The 20,275-nt window shown below is 44.2% G+C and overlaps 2 protein-coding genes across 3 annotated transcripts in view; one reads left to right on the top strand and one right to left on the bottom strand.

Annotated features, from left to right (window-relative positions):
* Positions 1-441: 441 nt before the first annotated feature.
* The window catches only part of LOC143028256 (urocanate hydratase-like), a 38,693-nt gene continuing 18,859 nt past the window's right edge, over positions 442-20,275 (bottom strand). For both annotated transcript variants that reach the window (XM_076190084.1, XM_076190085.1), the window contains exons 9-16: positions 12,656-12,847; positions 10,677-10,897; positions 8,717-8,832; positions 8,208-8,383; positions 5,717-5,816; positions 5,004-5,085; positions 2,999-3,109; positions 442-850 (exon numbers count right to left, since the gene is read on the bottom strand). In XM_076190084.1, coding sequence (XP_076046199.1) covers positions 715-850; positions 2,999-3,109; positions 5,004-5,085; positions 5,717-5,816; positions 8,208-8,383; positions 8,717-8,832; positions 10,677-10,897; positions 12,656-12,847 — 1,134 coding nt within the window. In that variant the 3' untranslated portion in view covers positions 442-714. The remainder of the gene's footprint in view (positions 851-2,998; positions 3,110-5,003; positions 5,086-5,716; positions 5,817-8,207; positions 8,384-8,716; positions 8,833-10,676; positions 10,898-12,655; positions 12,848-20,275) is intronic.
* On the top strand, positions 13,010-17,820 carry LOC143027888 (uncharacterized). Its single transcript, XM_076189535.1, has 4 exons — positions 13,010-13,042; positions 14,929-16,652; positions 16,896-17,539; positions 17,689-17,820. The coding sequence occupies exons 1-3, from the start codon at positions 13,010-13,012 to the stop codon at positions 17,428-17,430; spliced, it is 2,292 nt and encodes a 763-aa protein (XP_076045650.1). The 3' UTR covers positions 17,431-17,539; positions 17,689-17,820.

The following is a 20,275-nucleotide window of genomic DNA, read 5'->3' on the forward strand; positions in this document are numbered from 1 at the left end:
GAAACACTACATATCCACAAACTAATCCTGGTATTGTATTTTTTAAGCTTCTTCATCTAAACTGAAGCATGTTCTATAATGAGTCATCCATGAATGCTTTATTATGCTTAACAGTCAGACTTACTATCACTTACAAATGTACCACTGAGCTCAAAATGGCAATGATGGTACCCTAAAAGTGCTTCTCATCACTTCAGTCAGACCACTGATCTATGTACCATTGGTCCTTTCCCTCTTACAATAGAGTTGGTCAGGTCAAAATAATCACTCACATCGAAAACAAATCATAAGTGTACAAATATACTATTTTGTATTATTCTAGAATAATTAAGGTTCTTAAATTTTACTTTTCTTGTTCATATGCAGTTCTACACAGAATTCCAATAGTACCTAGCTTTGTTTCACAGATATCATGGAAAACCTTTGCTAAAAGATCATATAATAATTCATTCCCTTTATTGCCATTTATGTATATCACTACAGGTGCCAGTAGCCTTACAGGACTCCTGCATATTGCTTTCATAAATTCTGACATCCTGTACTTTACAACTGTCATCATGAACTATTTTTTCAAAAAGTCTCTCATCCTTCCAGGAGGCTGTATGTCCTAATTCCTCATTAATTTCTTGTTGTATATCCTTGTCAAAAGCTACATGATATGATATCTCAGTGTGAAGGCATCTTTCTTCTGAACCATACCACCATTATAGGTTATTATTTCTTAACGTTCTTAAGTGCAGAGCTAATGATATCTGGATTACTGCGTACAGGCAAAGTCACTTTCAGTCGAGCATCATGTGTCATGCTCCGCGTAATGGTGGCTTTTGCATTAGCATTTCCACTCCAAGCCCTGTAAGAAAACAAAAAATAAAACAAAACTAGTATTTACTAAAAAATAAATATATGATCACATTGAGAAAAGACACAATAGTAAAAGGAAATTAAAAAAGCTATGGAGCTATCTGACTGGGGACAATAAGGGAAATAGAATTAATATCTTTTGTGTAACTGACAAAAATTGTATATTTCATTAACTTTTATATTTGAGCTCATGACAATATTTGAGTAATCTATTACATAAACTCGTTGAAACTGACATCAAGTTGGCAGGTCCTCTCTTTTTGCCTACTGAGGGTCATTGTTATTATGTACACAAAATATGCTGAACCTAATGTTGGATCATTGCTCAGTTGGCTATAAACCCTATAACATTAATGATTATTGTTGCCTCGAGTTTCACTTATGGGAAACCTGCAGCCCGACAGTGGCTGGCAATGGTCCTTGGACCCTCCTATAGATCTATCTGAGAAAAAATGTACTGTTGTCTGTGTTGTGTCAGTATTAGGCTATTTCTATGTCACCAGCTTGTAGAAGTAGGTGGTGGTGAGCACTCACTAGCTACCAGTTCTCCTTATATGAAAAGTTAAAGAAAATAAAAGTGAAGTTGATACACCTTGAGCTCTTTGGGACTGCACCTCCAGATTGATGCTAGGTTACAGGTCTTGAGAACTGACAATTTTAATGATTGTAGAATCAGTCAATCAATCCATTGCCCCAGAACTGTCTTGCAGGAGACATACGGCTCCCAAGTAACTGACAACAACCATCAGATTAGTCCAGAAGTGACTCAAGGAAGAAATATTGTGTAGTTGTCTGAATTAGTAGTTTGAGATGGAGGTGGGGCTGTGGTAACATTGTATGAGGTCACCATAGTTGTGTACATGGATGGGGTGGTACAAGAAGTAAATACAAGGATGATGGACAGAGAATTGCAGATGGTATGTGAAAGTGGAAAGAACTGGGGAGTGAGCCAGTTGTTGTTTGAAAAGGCTATTGCACTTGAGGCTGGGACAAAAGGAGGGTCTGAGGCAGCTAATGATGGAGTTTAGCTAAGTATGTGAGAAAAAGCTAAGAATAAATGTGGGCAAAATTAAGGTGATGGATAAGTGGGGTGAAGGAGCCCTTGGGTATTAGGTGAATATCTGTCAAGCAGGAAGGGAAGAGGGCAAGTAATAAGTGTGAGCAGAGAGTGGTTGTAAATAGATGGGAAATTTATGTAACCCAAAGAGATTTATTCTCTGTTCTATTAATTCTTGAGTGGATGAGGGGAAATGGTTGCCATGTATTGAAGTGGTGGGGTTAAATCAGCTTAAGTTGTTTGACCCTGCTGTGGAGGTGTTGTGTCTTGCTGCATTAGCTCTGACCCAACCTGTGGGCATGGAACAGGGATGACCTTTTAACATCAAGAAGCTAGAATATAAGAGCCAACAAATGGGTGTTGGATGTGTGAGGGATGAATGAAGAGTGTGTGTACCTTGGCTGGCTACTCCCTTTATAAGTGGGAAAGGGCCTTTTGGCATCTGTATATCTAGGTATGGCTAGAATGAACTATGTATGATGAGGTGTTTGGTGTCCTCCATGTGATGATTGTATTTGTGGCAGTTTGTTGGCCTATTTTGTGTTGAATGTGACTGTAATATGGAGGTAAGAATACAAATCCCTCTCTCTCTCTCTCTCTCAAAAAAAAAAAAAAATCTTGTTCATTAGCAAACTTATCTAAATTATTGCACAATAATGAAGAGGTTAAAGATAGCATAATTTTTTTTTATCAATTTGTGAAATTGATACCAGGTATCAGAAATTATTTGAATGACAATTACACTGAATACATTTTCTGTAAAACCAAGCAAACTTGGGCAGTATGGTCCTGATCTCTGAAATTTTGTAAAACCAATTAAAAAAGCCAAAATAAAAAATTTCAAATCGATACTGTATAAGCAACAATGAGGTTACTGTGTCAGGTCTTATGCTAAACCTGATCAATCAATCAATCAGCAGCTATAGTTCTCTCTTGCAAGAAACTTACATCGCAGAGGTAACCAGTCATGTCAATAAATTGACCCAAAGTCATTCACAGAGCAAACTTTGTTTTGTTGTCAGTGAATAGAATAGACCTGCTATTGAGGTGACTGAGGGTTTGAACAACACTTTATCATACCTGCGAGCCACACCATTAGCCACATCCCAACCAAGGGTAAGTGTTGCTTTGTAGTGAGCATCTTCAGATCCATCCAACAGAAGTCCAAAACCTCCATTCATAACCTCGCCCCTGCAAAAGGAACACAGTCAAATAGATACTGCTGAGAATGCCAAGTCCATTAAATGGTTCTTGTAAATCTAAACGATAACTGTTGGAATAAATCTTCACATGTCTGAACATACATACTGATTAAATAGCTCTACCTATGGAAGTCAAACCCTTAGCCGTGTGGCACTATACCATCTTAAGCCGATTACCATGTTTCAATCTCTGCATGTTGGCCTCCACGAGTCTCTCGATGTTGATGGCTTGGAATTAGAGTGTATTGTGGTTGATAAAAATGTATATCTGTTCACTGAGACCCATTCACTGTTGTACAAATAATTTCCCGCGTTCGTATACTTACTAATTGTACTATCATAGTGGAGATGGGTTGAACGCAAAATTTCGTGTATATGTATGTAACTCGAGCATACAAATATATAAGAAAAGTTGCGCTCAACTTATATCTCTCTTGATGGCGCAACCGGTTAAGTCACTTACACTTGTCACGTGCTAGCCCTGGTTCAAGTCCTTGGCCGTATCACGTTTCAACTTCTACGTACTGGCCTCCGCGATCCTCTCGATGTTGATGGCTTAGAATTAAAGTGTATTGTGGTTGATAAAAATGTATATCTATTCACTGGGACCCATTCAGTGTTGTACAAATACTTTCCCGCGTTTGTTTACTCACTAATTGTGCTATCATAGTGGAGATGGGTTGAACGCCAAATTTCGTGTATGTGTATGTAACTCGAGCATACAAATATATAAGAAAAGCTGCGCTCAATTTATATTTCTCTTGATGGCGCAATCGGTTAAGTCCCTAGCTAGTGCTGGGCAAATCCCGCTAATTTCAATATCGAAATTATTGGTGAACAACAATACAGTTACCGAAATTACCGACAGTTTACCGGTAAAAGACTCGTGAGGTAGTAGTGACGTCACAAGTTCGAGTCGAGTTCGAAAAATCAATGTTTTTGTCCTTCAATAAGCTATATCTCTGGTTCTATTTTACATATTGTTTTTATTGTTATGTCATTGTAAAGGGAAAAGGTCATACTTTAATTGGTGCTACTATAGTATGCTATCTAGTATCTACCACGCGAGTGAGTGAATGGAGGGTGTCTGAGGGTGGGTGTGGTGATTACATTTTCGTTCGTGTCTGCATGCATGGGTTCATGTTTGGAGGTGGTAGTGGTAGGCAGCTACCGGTAAAGTTACAGGTTTTATCCAACAACCTTAACGATAGCTTACCGGCAAACATTCTGCTACTGTTAAAGCTTCGTTAACCGATAACTCGATAAGCTATACCATAACACTCAGAGAGCGGTAACTTCGGTAAGCACGTCTCGGCTTGGTGGTACTGAGTGTCACTCAGTACCACCAAGCCGAGACGTGCTTACCGAAGTTACCGCTCTCTGAGTGTTATGGTATAGCTTATCGAGTTATCGGTTAACGAAGCTTTACCGGTTAACGAAGCTTTACCGGTAGCAGAATTTTTGTCGGTAAGCTATCATTAAGTTTGTTGCCGATAAAACCGGTAATTTCACCGGTAGCTGCCCACCACTATCCCTAGCATTTCTCACGTGCTAGCCCTGGTTCGAGTCCTTGGCTGTACCACGTTTCAATTTCTGCATGCTGGCCTCCGAGAGTCTCTCGATGTTGATGGCTCAGAATTAAAGTGTATTCTGGTTGATAATATATATATATATATATATATATATATATATATATATATATACATGTATATGTATTGCATATATATAAATATATATATATATATATATATTTATATATATATATATATATATATATATATGCGAGTGTGTGTGTGTATTTGTGTACCTATTGTAGTAACCATTCAATACAAGTTTATATTACTAGAAAAGAGTAGAAATGAAGATGTCATAAGAATACGTACCAACCAACTCCGCCGCCGTTGTGAAGAGCCACCCACGTTGCTCCTCTGAATGCGTCACCGATACAGTTCTGCACCGCCATATCTTTTGTGATGGGGGATGTCAGTTAAATATATTATATGGTTTTAATTTTGCAACAACATTTAAACATTATTGTCTGCAACTGTGAATTATGAAATGATAAGAAATGACATGTATTTAGTTTTACTTTTTAATTTATTAAGTTGCCCAGAGTACGGCAGAACAAGAGACAATCATTTATTTTGTTTTCTTTTGCAAGCTAAACAAACAAGTAATTTTAAACAAAAATATTGAACTTAGAAAGAAATTAAAGTGAGAAGTTTTGCTTATTTGGATTAATAGAAGTAAAAGAAATAATAATAAATGTACCTGTTCTAGTTACAATGAAAAACATGCAATAGATTAGGCCATAAATCACACAAGGAAGAAATATTGCGCTGCTGTTTATTTACGGCTAGGGTGGTATAGTGTAAGATGAGATGTATTGTGTCTTCTATGTTGTGGTTGCACATGGTGTATTTTGTTTTATTTGGTCAGGCCTATTCTATATTGGTATCTTCGTTCTTTCTAAATTCACAAATCACAGAGGCAACAAAATACAGTCACAGCAAAACAATGATTCTTAATAGTTTCCCGCCAACTGCTATTAGTATGTAGTCAACAGGAGAGCAGAGAAGTTTTGAGGTGCACTAACCTGCTGTAAAGGCAGATCCATCATAGACATTAGAAGTTTCCCTAAATGGGGAGTCTGTACCACTGACATCATGATGGTCACGGCTGATGACAACAGGACCCTGTGAAAAATAAAGGGTGGGAGAGATGAAATGTTCTGTAGGGTACTAACACACTTTTCTTTTATTCGTCACCATACACTACAAAATGGCCTTACACTATTATCCCATTAACCACAGGAAAAAAATCACTTGTATATATATATATATATATATATATATATATATATATATATATATATATATATATATATATATATATATACATATATATGAGGGATGAATTTCAATCAAGCGGTCGGCAACACTGAGTTTGGCAACACTGCGTGAGATTATTATAAGTTTGGCAGTATTGTGTTTGAAGTGTTGGTGTAAAGTTGTGTAGTGCGCATTTTTGTGGCAATAAGTTTGTGATATACAGTAGCGTACCCGCCATTCACCTTCACAATGCCTAGAAATTGTATAAACCACCCAGACAACTTTTGCTTTATTTGCGGTGTATTGGCATTCAAGTCACAAAAATGGTGTTTCCCGCCATTGATAAAAAATTCCTATGAACATTATTTTAGCTGCAAAGTGGTGGACCAGGATAAAAGCTGGGCCCCTCATGTGTGTTGTGTAACCTGCGTCAGGCTTCTCACCACATGGGCGTTCATGTCATATGCCTTTTACCATCCCTATGGTTTAGAGAGAATCAAAATATCATAATTCCAATCGCTACTTATGCATTACAAATATAAAAGGTATAACATCAACTTCCAAGCATATTGCAAAATATCCTAATTTATCATCTGCTATGAGACCAGTACCTCACAATCAAGACTTTCCTGTACCTGACCCTCCAAAACAAATGGAACTAAGCGATGATGAGTCAAGTAAGGATGTTATGGAAAAAGAAACAGAAGGCATGCACTTTCAGCCAATCTATTCTTCAAGTAAACCACATTTATTGAGTCAGAGAGATCTGAATGATCTTGTGCAGGATTTAAACTTGTCAAAAAAGCAATCTGAACTTCTTGCTTCCAGGTTAAAGGGTTGGAATCTTCTCCACAAAAAATCTAAAGTTAGTTTTTATCGTAAGTGACATTGATTTTGAACATTTTTTCTCACTTGAGGATGCTGTGGTGTTTTGCAATAGTATATATTCTGTTATGGAGGAACTTAACCATAAATATGACAGGAATGAGTGGCGCTTGTTTATTGACTCTTCAAAAATGAGCATGAAAGCTGATTTTCTCCACAATGGAAATAAGTTTTCTTCTGTTCATGTGGCCCATGCAACTAACATGAATAAAACATATGATATGAAGCTTCTTTTGCAAAAAATTAAGCATGAAGAATATAAATGGAATATCTGTGGTGACCTAAAGGTTGTGGCATTTTTACTTGGAATGCATCTGGGTTACACAAGGTTTTGTTGCTTTCTCTGTGAGTGGGAGAGTCGGGATAAGGAAAATCATTATGAAAATAATGTGTGGCCAAAACGATCTTTGACCCCAGGAGAGAATAATGTTGTCAATCCTCCTCTTGTTGATTCAGAGAGTTTATCTGCCTCCTTTGCATATTAAGGTAGGGTTGATGAAAAAATAAATGTTAAAGGTGTGGATAGAACGTGCAAGGGATTCGCATATTTGAAAAATAAGTTTCCTAGAGTAAGTGACGCAAAAATCAAAGAAGGTTGTTGGACCACAGATTAGGGAGCTGATGAGAGACCAGAATTTTGATGAAGAGCTAAATGATCTTGAAAAAGCTGCATGGCTGTCATTTAAGAAAGTTTGCGCAGAGTTTTTGGGGAATCACAAAGCAAATAACTATTCTGAAATTGTAAAAGAGCTACTGACATCCTACAAGGCCTTGGGATGCAATATGAGCCTAAAAATCCACTTCCTAGACTCTCACTTGGACTTTTTCCTTGCAAATCTTGGCGCCGTCAGTGACGAGCATGGTGAGAGATTTCACCAGGACATTCTGAACATGGAAACCCGGTATCAAGGGAAGTGGAGCTCTTCAATGTTGGCTGATTACTGTTGGACACTAAAAAGGGATCTCCCAGAAGCAAAATACACTCGAAAATCATACATTTCTACATTTTAAAGGTGAGTTTAATTGAAATATCAGTCCCATTTGTTAGTTATAATTGTTTAAGATTTTATATGCTATCACAGAAAAACTATGCCCGATAGAAACATTCTGAAAACATATTTGAAATCAGCAGAAAAAAATTCTATGAAGTTCACCTCCTTTTGCTTGTGGGACAGGTATTTTAATAAATTTTGTTGACCAGTGTAATAATAATGGAATATATATATATATATATATACATATATATATATATATATATATATATATATATATAAATATATATATATATATATATATATAATATATATACATATATATAATGCTAAAACCCCAATATGCATCATGATATATTCACACACCCTATACCCTTACTTTGATCTTGCCATTTTTAACAGCCTGGTTCATAGCTTGTGCTAGACGAACCCGTCCTTCCTGATCCGAGTAAAGGATTCGAGCCTGAGATCCTACTACCAGCCGATGGGTCCCTGCTTCACGAATCCATCTGATATTGTCTTCATACTGTTGCTTAATGCGATCTGGGATACCCTCTGAAAATTAAGATTAGCAAACACTTAAATTGATCTTTGTCTATAGATACTAGGATTTTCATAATAACACAGATGGAACTAACACTTTATAAGGAGGTTGACCACATATACTTTGACTCTGCTAGTTCCACCTGTTCTTTTATGAAAAGTATTGTCTATTGGCGTATCATAATATGAACACTAAGATCTAGTTTAGTATCTTTTTCCCACCACAATTGATCACTGGGAACCATTCAGTGTGTATGTATCTAGTTTAGTATACTTATATTTCCTCGATCTCATCAACATCAACCCTTGTACCTTTCTTCCTTTTTTTTTTCTTACGCTTCTTACCTTGACAAATATCCTCCATGACTTTGAGAGCAATACTATCAGTGGCAGCGAGGTCATCAGGGTTGCCAGATGTGCACACCCACCGAAACGGCCCAAAGCCTAAAGAGAATATATCACTGCAAATAAGAAATCATTATGAATATGTAATTATGATACCGTATATTTTCTATTTATTTGTTTTCTACTTTTTGGCAACATATAATGACTCTTTCTTATAAAGAGGATGGCCGAGTCAAAGCATACATTTATCCCACATCTATCTAAAGTTCATCACTTACCCCTCCCGTCTAAGCACCTTAAGGATATATGGTCATCTCTGTCCCCTGCCAAACTGCTCAGGTCAAAGGCAATGCAGCAAGACACAGTGCATCCACAGCGAGGCCCAACAGCTAGGTCTGGTTTACCCTCACCATTTCATTATATGACAATCACCTCCTAATAAATTCTAGAAATTTGTGGAGCACACAAGTACACCCCTTTGGTTCATGTCATTCTTTCATCCATTCACAATCTCTCTTCAGTTAATTACCTCTTACACTTTTTTACTCAATAGACTATGCATTTGGACTAGGTAGCAGTCACTGCTGGAAATCGGAGAGGAGTGCGGGATTCGAATCCACAACTGAGCGAATGTGAAACCAGCACGCTTCCGATTACGTCATCAGCACACCTCATGGTCATTTTGTGTGGAAAACTGGAGCATAATGGAAGACTGAGAGATAAACTAGTCGAATGGGCCAAAGTTATCCAAAGGGTAGGCATGTGAGGACAGTAGAAAATGTGTAGATGTCAAGATGGAGAACAGTGACAAGTGTAATCCCACAAGTTTTGGTGATTTGATTTATGATATTTCTTATTTATGTCAACATGTTGGCTGGTATAACAAGATATGCCAATATGCATGCAGATGATGCAAATATAATAAGAAGAGTAAAGAACCAGGAGTACTGCCAACTGTTGTAAAAAGCCCAAGACAATGTATTTGAATGGATCCAAAAAAAGAAAATCTAATTTCAATAACTGAAAACGCAAAGTATTGGAAATTGGCAATAACTGAAAGAGGCCATCTTTGAATGGTTCTTTAGGAGGTGAATCTATTACAAAGGCAAAACGGGATAAAGTTGTAGGAATATTGTTAAAAGACAAACTCTCACCAGACAGCCATATTAGTAAGATTGTTGGAGGGACATACGCAGTGCTGCAAAACACTAAATTGGCATTTCAATATATGGATGAAGAGATAAATAAAAAAAAATAAAAAAATAAAAAAAACATAGATGCTCCATCCACACAAACAACCATACCAAACGATCATGATGCAACCCACCTTTCACCCAATCTATTCACTCTCCACATTGCTAACCAACACTCATGGTCTATTGAAATGTCGGGATTCTGGGATTATATATGTAGGTTTAGAGGGTTGGGAGCTTATCGTGTTTCAGAGTGATCAGGAATCTAATTAGACGTAGGCCGTATCCTCCCTCCTCGAGTTACATACACATACACGAAATTTTGCGTTCAACCCATCTCCACTATAATAGTACAATTGGTAAGTATACGAACGCGGGAAAGTATTTGTACAACACTGAATGGGTCCCAGTGAATAGCGATACATTTTTGTCAACCACAATGCACTTTAATTGTAAACCATAAAAACATCCATTCGACGAATCGTCTGGCGACGATATATCTGTTCGACGAAATGTCTGTCGACGAATTGTCCGGCGACGAATTGTCCGGCGACAAAACGTCCGGTCACGGTTGGAAGCATGCGTGTGTGTCTGTTTAATTGCATATTATCCAAACTAGGATCAAACTGCTTAACAGATAGCCATATATACAGAGTTACTCTAACCTCTTTCCGCCTTGATGACTTTATCCATTATGCCATCCAAGCCAAACTTTCATCAGTTATTCCCTACCAACTAAAAAAGTAAATCCTCAGTCAAATACATACCCCATGATGTCCTGAACGTAGCTTGGGTAGCGGAATTTTAATTCATTTGTCTCGCCAGCCACTCTCACATCTGCCCCAGCCCTTCCTGCCTCAAGAAGGAACGCATTGCCGTAATCCCAGAAGTACAGGCCCTTTTCTGCCAGGTAATTAATGGCTTTTATTTGCCGCCTTAGTGACTCCTCCACCAGTCCACGGAACCGCTTAGGATCATCATCTAATACCTGTACATTTAGGAAAGAATAGAATTAAAAGATATTACTGTGTGTCTCTATGATTTGGGATTATAAATACTTGCATGATTGAAGAATTTGCAAGTGTATACTAGCATGTTAGAATGTCCATGTTTGGGGCATGGGGTTAGGTTTGCCTGCCCCAGCCCTCTTAGAGGAAACACTAACCACTGTCTCACCAAATCTGAAGCCAAACTGACTGTCTGTCAGAATGTTCATCCTTTAAAGAATTTTTCAACCCTAATAATCTGCTTTCCTAAAATTGAGTCTCCTTTGCCTATGTGATTCAATCCTTGGCTCTATTTCCTCATCCTCCAGCTGAAATTTGATTGTATCATGTTTACTTTTCCCTATTGTGTGTGATTCACCATACTCGTATATGACCGATCTATGGGTAATGCTGTGAACTTACACGTCCACACACACCCCAACTTCCCGCCTACGAGAGTTGGAATAACGACCCGCAGCGCAGCTATATTGAAATTATTTCAGCCCTGGGTGGGATTCGAACCCGGACTGCCGTAGTGGCGACCATCCCTTCCATCAGGAACGTCCCCAGGGTCATTAGTATAACTAGGTACGAATAATGCAGTGACCTGGCAACCATTAATAAGCAGTCGTGGACAAAATGACGGTAGCTCTGTTCAGTGGTAAGGGTTGAGTACTAGCAATACCTATCCACTACATTTTTCTGTAAGCTCTCTAACGTTGTTACCAAGTGAGTTGAGGACGCCTGTATAAATATTCCTCCCTCCGGCCCATGGCGTACCATCGCTCAGGCAGGCTCCAACCATTGACCAGACCATTGGCATGGTGTTGCAGTCACACATTACTTCTGGTTATCTTGGGTCTCCCTTGCAATCGAATGCCAGTTATTGTGGACTTTGATCATCGAAGGGTTCAGACAGAACCCGATCATCAAGGAACTTCGACTAACCCCGATCAACGAAGTGGTACGACGGACCTTGATCATCGAAGGACTCCGATAGACTTCCATGACCGAGAGACTCCGACGTACATTTAATCATCGAAGGGCTCCGATGGAGCTCGATCATCGGAAGACTCCGGCGGACCTAAATCATCGAAGGATTTCGATCACCAAAGGACTCTTATGGACCTCGATCATCGAAAGACTTCAGGCGGACTTTTCGTACCTGTCTCGAACTTTTGTCCGGGCTCATCCATGTGTCCAGGAAATCGAGTTCACTATAATTAAATGTCTTTCTTTTCTTACCCAACAAGAAGGATTTTGACTATTTGTAATTAAGAGTGGGGATTTGACTGGAGTATCAGTCGAAACTATATCCATATGTGATATAAAATTACCATTGTAAACCTAATTACAAACATCGAATGATCTGCAGAGTTTATATACTGTTTTGATATTATAAGTTCCCTGTATGTCATGGTAGTGATTCCTGCTTCTCTGCAAATTGAATATCTGTCATATAGGGGTCCGGCAAATCGAGGGTTTACTATAATTGAGTCCTTTTCTTATCCAACACGAAGGCTTTTGAAACTATTTGTAATTAAGAGTAGGGATTTGATTAGAATATCAATCGAAATTATATCCATGTGCGATATCAATTTCCCATTATAAACCTAATTACAAACATCGAATGATTTGCAAAGTTTATAAACTGTCTTAACATTGTAAGTTCCCTGTATGTTATGGTATTGATTATTGCTTCCCTGCTCCTTCCCTACCCACCTTTTCACCAAGCAAAATATAATACATCTAGTTCTTACCTTTTCAGTATCCTCAAAGCTGAGTTGCACAGGGTAGTAGCCGCCATTGAAAGGGTTATGGCAAGACGTCTGGTCACTCCCCAGCTCAACTAGAAGCTCTCCCGTTTGATTATATTCCTCAACTAGACGTTCCCATACGTTCACCACATTGCCATGGTATCCGATAGATGTGGCTTCTTTATCCTTCTTGGCCTAAGAATCCAGAGTAGAAAATGGAGACAGTCTATGAAAGATATATTTAAAACTGAAGGATAGGAATTTAAGTGAAGAGTTGGAGCTCATTGAATGAACTAGCGCCAGGAGGTAGTACAATTTAATCAAAGGTTGAAAACAGATTGGAGATGGGGACTGATTATGAGTAGAAGGGTAGGTCAATTGAATATTAAGGTGAGTTTAACAACAGAAAGGAAAATAAATCCTTATAAGATGCGGACCCCTTCCTTTGGTTTTGGGTGCCAACAGACCATTTTATTAATCTCTGTAGTACCACCTCATTAGAGAAGGAGTTATAGCCTTTCTAAACCAATCCCTTCCATACAATTTTATTCATATATGGTACAACTTTGGTAGCTAATTGCCTCGTTTCACTGACTAGAAGCCCACAGCCCCACAAAGGCTGGCAACAGTCCATGGGCCTCTACCATAAATTTCTGGGAAGAAATTCTGGATTATTGCTTGTGTTGTAGCAGTTGCTAGTTGTCAGTTTTCCTTGCATACAAAGGTGGAGGAAATACATTTAAAGTTGATGGAGAGAGATTTCAAGCCCAGTCTGAAGACAGTTTTAGTTTCTTAGGGCTACATTTCCAGCTGGAGGTAAGGGGGTTGGTGAGTTTTGAAAATGGACAGCATGGGGATGATTCTCTCTGCCATCTGCCAACGTAGTTGAATACATTATCACCGACACTGTTAAGGATGATGTGGACACATAATCAATTTGGATGGAGATAACAGACAGGAAGGAGGCACTTATTATTTGGGTTCTCTCCCCAGTATAGACTTCCTAACCTGAGTATGGAAGAAAATTAATCTTTGTTGCGACATTTTTGCATGGTGTCACAGTACTAAAATTGTGACCATAGGATATTTTAACTATTGGCACAATAGTTAGGAAAATCTAGTGAATAGAATCCTGTGGTTGTGCTGTGTTACACCCTTGTGTGAATAAAGTCTCCTGTTTGTAATCTTAAGGCACGCATTATGTGAATATATGTTATAATTTTGTATTATAATGTATAATGTATGTATATTTCTTGAAATATTATGCATTGCGCAGTGACTGTCTGTCGGAGCGCGCCTATTACGTGTTATCAGATGACGCCAAGCTGAGAAACGAATCATACTTTGGCGGGAAAAGCTCACTCTGCTTTCCTATTGGCTGAAGATTTTTAAACAATCATTTTACGGACGTTTTGCCATATTTTGAAACGTCGGTTCCCATTCCCCGAAATATAAAAAGGCGATGCAGAAAGCGACCCAGACAGAGAACAGACAGAGACCACACAGAGAGACATCGAAAAGAGAAGCAGATCCAGAACGAGAAAAGAATCGAGAAGGCAAGAAAAGAAGCAGACACCCAGGGCCCATCTGAATCTACGTAGAATTTCTTCTACCTTAGTCGATTATGACAACTCCGCTAAACAAGTCCGTCTCCAAGTGAGGTGCGAAGCCTTCGTGTATTTCCCGAATAGTATCGGACATTCTCCAGACTGCTGCTGGACTACGAGCGACTCGACAATCTCTGTTATTTTCTCAACTACGAAATATCATCAAACATCTTACTTGTTCCCGACTACCAGAAGCTTCACCTACCAGAAGCTTCCCCTACCAGAAGTTATCGTCCATAATCTTCACCTCAAACCACCTTTATCGGCTGAGAAGAAACCTGCACAGCGAAGCTATATCGGTAATCCCCTACCACACTCCTGGCCAAATGGCCACTTCCGAAAGGGAGTGTGTGGTTGGACATTCCGCATAAATCATCGGAAATTTAAAATTCCCGGCTCTGTGCAGGTGGCGCAAGCGTCTACAACCCCACCTCCCCCTCCCTATCCCCTCCCTTCTTACTCGGCCGCACGGATTGAGCCGTCACTTAGCATCGCGGAACCAGACGAGTCGGTCACTCAACAACCCACCTTCTTTCATGCCGGTAAGTCTGGTTCCAGCTCGTGCTCTTGTGTTCTCGTAGGGAGTTCTCCTGCAGTTTTTCCCCTTTGGTGTTGTGTCCAGACACCTTTGGGACACCCCGTCTATGATTATCATTATTCTATTTTCAGACCACACGCTTGTGTGTGGAATCCGGCTGCACAGCCAGGATCTCGTCAGACGGCCACCACGACCTCTGCTCCCGCCATGCCCCTTGTTTCTCACAAGCTGGCTTTAACCCCCTAGCCTGCGTTGTGTGCAAAGCGCGGGTTGAGGAGATTCGTGCTGCTCCTCCCAAAACCCGTTCCAAGCTAGCCGCCCTCGGACACCTTCGGGAGGCATGGCGCAGAGCTCGGAAATTGAAATCCGCTGACGACCCCCCCCTGGTGTGGGCGGATCCGGCGTTAGGAGTGGAATTGGGCCTCGTTCGCCCTCGCCATCCGTCTCCCTATGTCTCCGAGACTTCCGTTGGTGGACAACCTGGGCCTCTCGGAGTACAAGGGGACGAGTCTGATGTTGCGGAGTATGGTGTCCCCGAGCGTCCTCAGGCCTCTCGGCAGCCCCATACATCCGAACATCAAGGGTCCTTAAAACCCTTACGGCTTGCTTTGTCAAGCACCCCCACGAACTCGTCTTCCTCCCTAGTTCACTCACGTGAACCCGGCAGGAAATCTCGCTCGAAAAAGAGGTCTGCCTCACCGAGGTCCAGGACGCTCAGCTTGTCCCCACCCTCCACAGCCTCTCCCCCCAACTCACCCTCCCTTCCTCGCTCTCCTTTTCCTCGCCGTAAATCCCACAAGGGCAGGGAGCCGGAGGACGACACGAGGGGAGAGGGAACTCTGGCCGCCCAAGTGGCTGCCCTCCTTCCGTCCCTGATAGGCCCCGTCCTTGAATCGGCCCTATCACATTATCCGGCCTTTCAGACCGCGCAAATCATAACGCACCCCTCTCCAGAGCAACCTCCTATTGAACCTACGGCTCTAGCCCCCCCTCCCACTCTCCCTCCTGGTCCTTCCCTCCGCCCCTCCGTGCCGGCGACAGGTATAGGACTAGAAGGCCCCTCTCAGGAGGAACCCCCCAATCAGACGTCCGTCGGGTTGGACGGGGTGGAGGACCACTACAGTTCTTTTCCTTATCCTCCTACCATGACGGACTCTTTTGAGTTCCGCCCCTTCTCATGGTGTGACCTTCCCCGGTCCTGGGAGTACTCGTTTGGAGAAGATCACAAGCTAGTGGCCTGGTCTCCCGACTACTCGCTACCGGAGGGCTGGAGGAGGAGAGATGACGTTATCCTAAAGTGGGCCAACGACGCGGAGGGGGCTAAGGTTCTATATAAGATTCGACCCCTCTCCGCCCCGGCCTCCACGCCCTCCAGGATTTCCACCTCTAACACTCTGGACGCATTAGGTGCTCTCCTGGAGAACACTCGTTTAAACCCTGATGGGCATATGTTTGTCGACAGGTCGGGGGACTCACCGGCGGTAGCACTCTCCCCAAACGCCTGGTTCCCGCAGGAGAAAGGGGAGAAGGCCTTAGACATCCCTGCTCTCTTCGAGCGGGCCCAAGACCAACCCAAGACGGTTCCTCCTCGACGGCATATCCCTTCATCATTCCCCGTCGTCCTGCCACCACCCTTCGCGCCGGAGGGTCTGCGCGATTGCTTATGGCACTCTGGCAGGGACCCCGCCCTCCCCCATCAACTTAGTGAACCGGAGACTAAGTTGCTGACGACGGAGGCCTCGACCAGACAAGACCTTGCCTCTACCATCTCGACCGTCACGGCAATCGCGATGATGAGGAACTGGCTGACGACGCTCGCCACGAGCTTTGAGGACTTCCCGCGGGAAGAATTGAGGTGAGTGGGATATTTCAATGTATACAGAGGGTCCAGACCTGTCCTGGCGAGAGACGCTCAGGTAGCGTCTTCACCCAGGACGGAGCCTCTTGACTAGCACCCAAGGACGAGGTCGTTCGGAAACGACCTCGGCCTCGCATATGTTATACGTTCTACAATTGAGCGATGTGACTTTATTACACCCTCCGGGGATCGGGATCCTTCTCGCCCTACTAATTTGATTCGCGTGTTTTATGTATGCAGAGACACCCTGGCGGCACTCTCTACCGTGGCAGAGGGTACAGCCAACATGGCGTCATCAGCCCTACCCCCAGCAGCGAGGGCCTTCACCGCGGCTCGTTTGGCAGCTCGTCAGTCTGCAGCGCGGTCGGCCCCGGAGATAGCTCGCCGGGGCGTGGTGAGAGCAGCTCCCCTTTCCCGTGGTCTGTTCGACCAGGAAGCGACAGACCGCGTCTTCGCTACGGTCCCGACCGTCATCCAGATCCAACAACCATCCCAACCGAGACCTCGGCCCTTACCTGCTTACAGGTCCCACTCTCTATTCAGGCGCCCGCCCCCATACGCGCGCCAACAACAACAACAACAACAACAACATCAACAACAACAGCGGGCATACCGTCCACCACCCACAGGGAGGATAACCCAGCGCCCGCATCAGCAACAGCCCCAGACATTTCGGCGCCAACAATCGCAACACCACACCTCCTCCCAACCCCAGAGGACCACCAACCAACGAAAACATCAGCAGCAACAACAGCAAAAGTTCAAGAACTTCTGAAGGCCCCCAAGTGGGGTGTCTCCTGGGCTGGCACCACGCGTGGCCTGCGCACGGATGGGCCTCCAGGGTCATCCGCCAGGGACTCACCTGGCCTTGGGTCTCTCTCCCGGTGGGTCTCCTTACCTTTATCCTCTGAGGGAACTGTGGTGATACTCTTACATAGTATGGATAGTAACTTGCCCCAGCCCTTCAGGCTTGGGGGGGGGGGATATACACATTACTACCGATAAGCTGATTCCTTATTCTTTCCTCCCACAGCCACTACGCCACCCTCCCGCGTCATCCAAGGTGTCCTCTTCAGTGCTGCCCCACGTGAGAGACATGAAGGAAAAAGGAATAGTGGAACCAGCGACAGGTCGGGTCTTTCTGTCCCGTCTTTTTACCGTACCAAAGAAAGACCCAGGGAAAACGAGACTGGTTATGGACCTGAGCGCACTGAACAAATTTTTGAAACCCCTGCGATTCAAGATGGTGTCGGTGGCTCAGGTTCGGTCAGTGCTCCGGGAGGGAGACTGGTTAGCGTCCCTGGACCTTCAGGACGCATATTGGCATGTCCCCATCCACCCCCGATTTCGCCGGTTCCTGGCGTTCCAGGTCGGGAGGGAGACGTATCAATTTACCAGACTCCCTTTCGGACTCTCGCTTGCCCCGAGGGTCTTCACAAAGCTAGCGAGAGTGGTAGGCGCACGCTTGGCGGAGGCAGGCGTCTCCACACTCATGTACCTGGACGACTGGTTGATACATTCGCCCACCGAGGAGGGTGCATCAACCAATGTCTCGGTGGCTTTAAGAATCTTGACGGAGATGGGCTTCAAGGTAAACTGGGACAAATCTACCCTCACCCCTACACAAAAACTTCATTGGCTCGGGATCGAGTGGGACACGATCAACGCCTCCCTGTCACTGGCTCCAGACAACGCTCTTCGGACACTCCGCTGTGTCAGGAGGGCATTCTTCTCCCAAACGTTCTCCCGCCGTCAGTGGGAGGGCCTGTTAGGTTGCCTCAACTTCGCGGCCCCGGCCCTTCCACTGGGCCGCTTGAAACACCGACGGCTAACGCGAGAGGTCAACAGGAGCATCCCACTCTTCCCGCGCGACCTTCCCAGGCCGGTACCCTCAACACTCCACAGCTTGTTACGTCCCTGGCTTCGGCCAGGGGTCCTACGCCAGTCAGTCCCATGGTCCCCGCCCCCACCTCGGATAACAGTAGCGACGGACGCCTCGGACATAGGGTGGGGCTTCCAGTCGAGCTGGGGACATCAAGCGTGCGGGGGATGGTCGGAAGAGAGAAGGTCGCTACATATCAACCTTCGGGAGCTGATAGTGGTAAAAGAATGGCTCGAACGGCACCCCGAAATCTCCTACACGAGCGTCCGCTTCGATATGGACAATGTGACGGCAGTACAGTGCGTGCAGAGGCAAGGTACGGCCCGATCAGGTCCACTCCTAGCCCTGTCGGAGGACATCTTCGCCGAGGCATCACGCAGGGCCATTTCTCTCTCGGCGAAGTATGTTCCGGGCCGGGAGAACGAATGGGCGGACGCTCTATCCAGGTTCCGGGAGACATCGGTGGAGTGGCAACTACGTCCACAAGTGTTCGAGTCGCTCTCCCTCCGCTACGGCACCCCGGAGGTGGACCTATTTGCCTCCCCGAGCACGACCCAGCTCCCCCTCTTCCTCTCCTACAACCACAGAACACGCGCAGGAGGCCCGGACGCCTTCACGGAGGACTGGAACCGCTGGAAGTATGTTTACATATTTCCTCCTCCAGCGACAACGGTCCTCCTGAAGGTGGTGCAGACCCTCAGGTCCTTCAAGGGTCGGGTCCTCCTGATAGCTCCCTACTGGCCAGCTCAGCCGTGGTTCGGGGAGCTAATGAAGTGGTGCCCTTCTCCCCTTCTACTAGGGTCAGCCTGCCTGGCCAGCAGCCTTACCGCACCTCTCCAAGCGTCACTTCGACTTCACGCTTGGAGTTTCTACGGGGAGCTCTCGGCCAACTCTTCTCTACAGAGGCAGTAGACAAGATGCTGAGAGCTCACCGTCCATCCTCAGTGCGGCAATATGAATCCTGCTGGCGGAGATTCCAGGACTTCCTTCGGAGACACGCGATAGTGACCATCTCCGCTAGCACAGTTCTGGACTTCCTGTCTTGGCTAGCTGACACCACCAACAGGGCACCGGCGACAATCTCGGCTCACTACGCAGCCCTCGCTGATCCACTCTACTTCGGCATGAACATCACAGTGCCACAAAGGGCGCGAAACCTTCTAATGAAGGGGATCCGCGCCTCGAGAGAGCCGAGACGTCAGCCGGTCCTAGCCTGGTCCTTGCATCGTGTTCTGCAGTACCTGACGTTCGAAGGGACCATCATGGAGGAGGAACACTTCCTTCAACGTGCCGTCTTCCTGCTCGCCCTGGCTACGGGTTACAGGGCGTCACAGCTGGCGGCGATCACCCGCCACCAGTCCTTCTCCAAACTGGAGGAGGACTGCTCTGCCCTAACTCTCGCTCCATCACCTACATTCCTAGCCAAGAATGAGCAGGCGGACGACATGATTGGCCCTATCAGAATACCATCCTTCCTGGAGGAAGGAAACCCACACCCGCTGTGCCCGGTCCGTGCGTTTCAAGACTACGTGGAACGCACGGAAGGGGTGTCCGAGGATCATCTCTTCTACAATTCGAAATCTCGGAACCCCCTAACCCCGAGGTCCCTGGCGCGTTTACTTTGCCGCGTTATAGAGAAGGCCGACCCGGGCCATGCCCCCCACGCCCACAACATCAGAGGCCTCGCGGCATCGCTGGCGTTTCTCCGCACCCACTCTGTGGAACGGGTGCAGGACCT

The sequence above is a fragment of the Oratosquilla oratoria genome, chromosome 9 (assembly GCF_046742065.1).
Source record: "Oratosquilla oratoria isolate Oo_2021 chromosome 9, ASM4674206v1, whole genome shotgun sequence".
In the NCBI taxonomy this organism is placed as follows: domain Eukaryota; kingdom Metazoa; phylum Arthropoda; class Malacostraca; order Stomatopoda; family Squillidae; genus Oratosquilla; species Oratosquilla oratoria.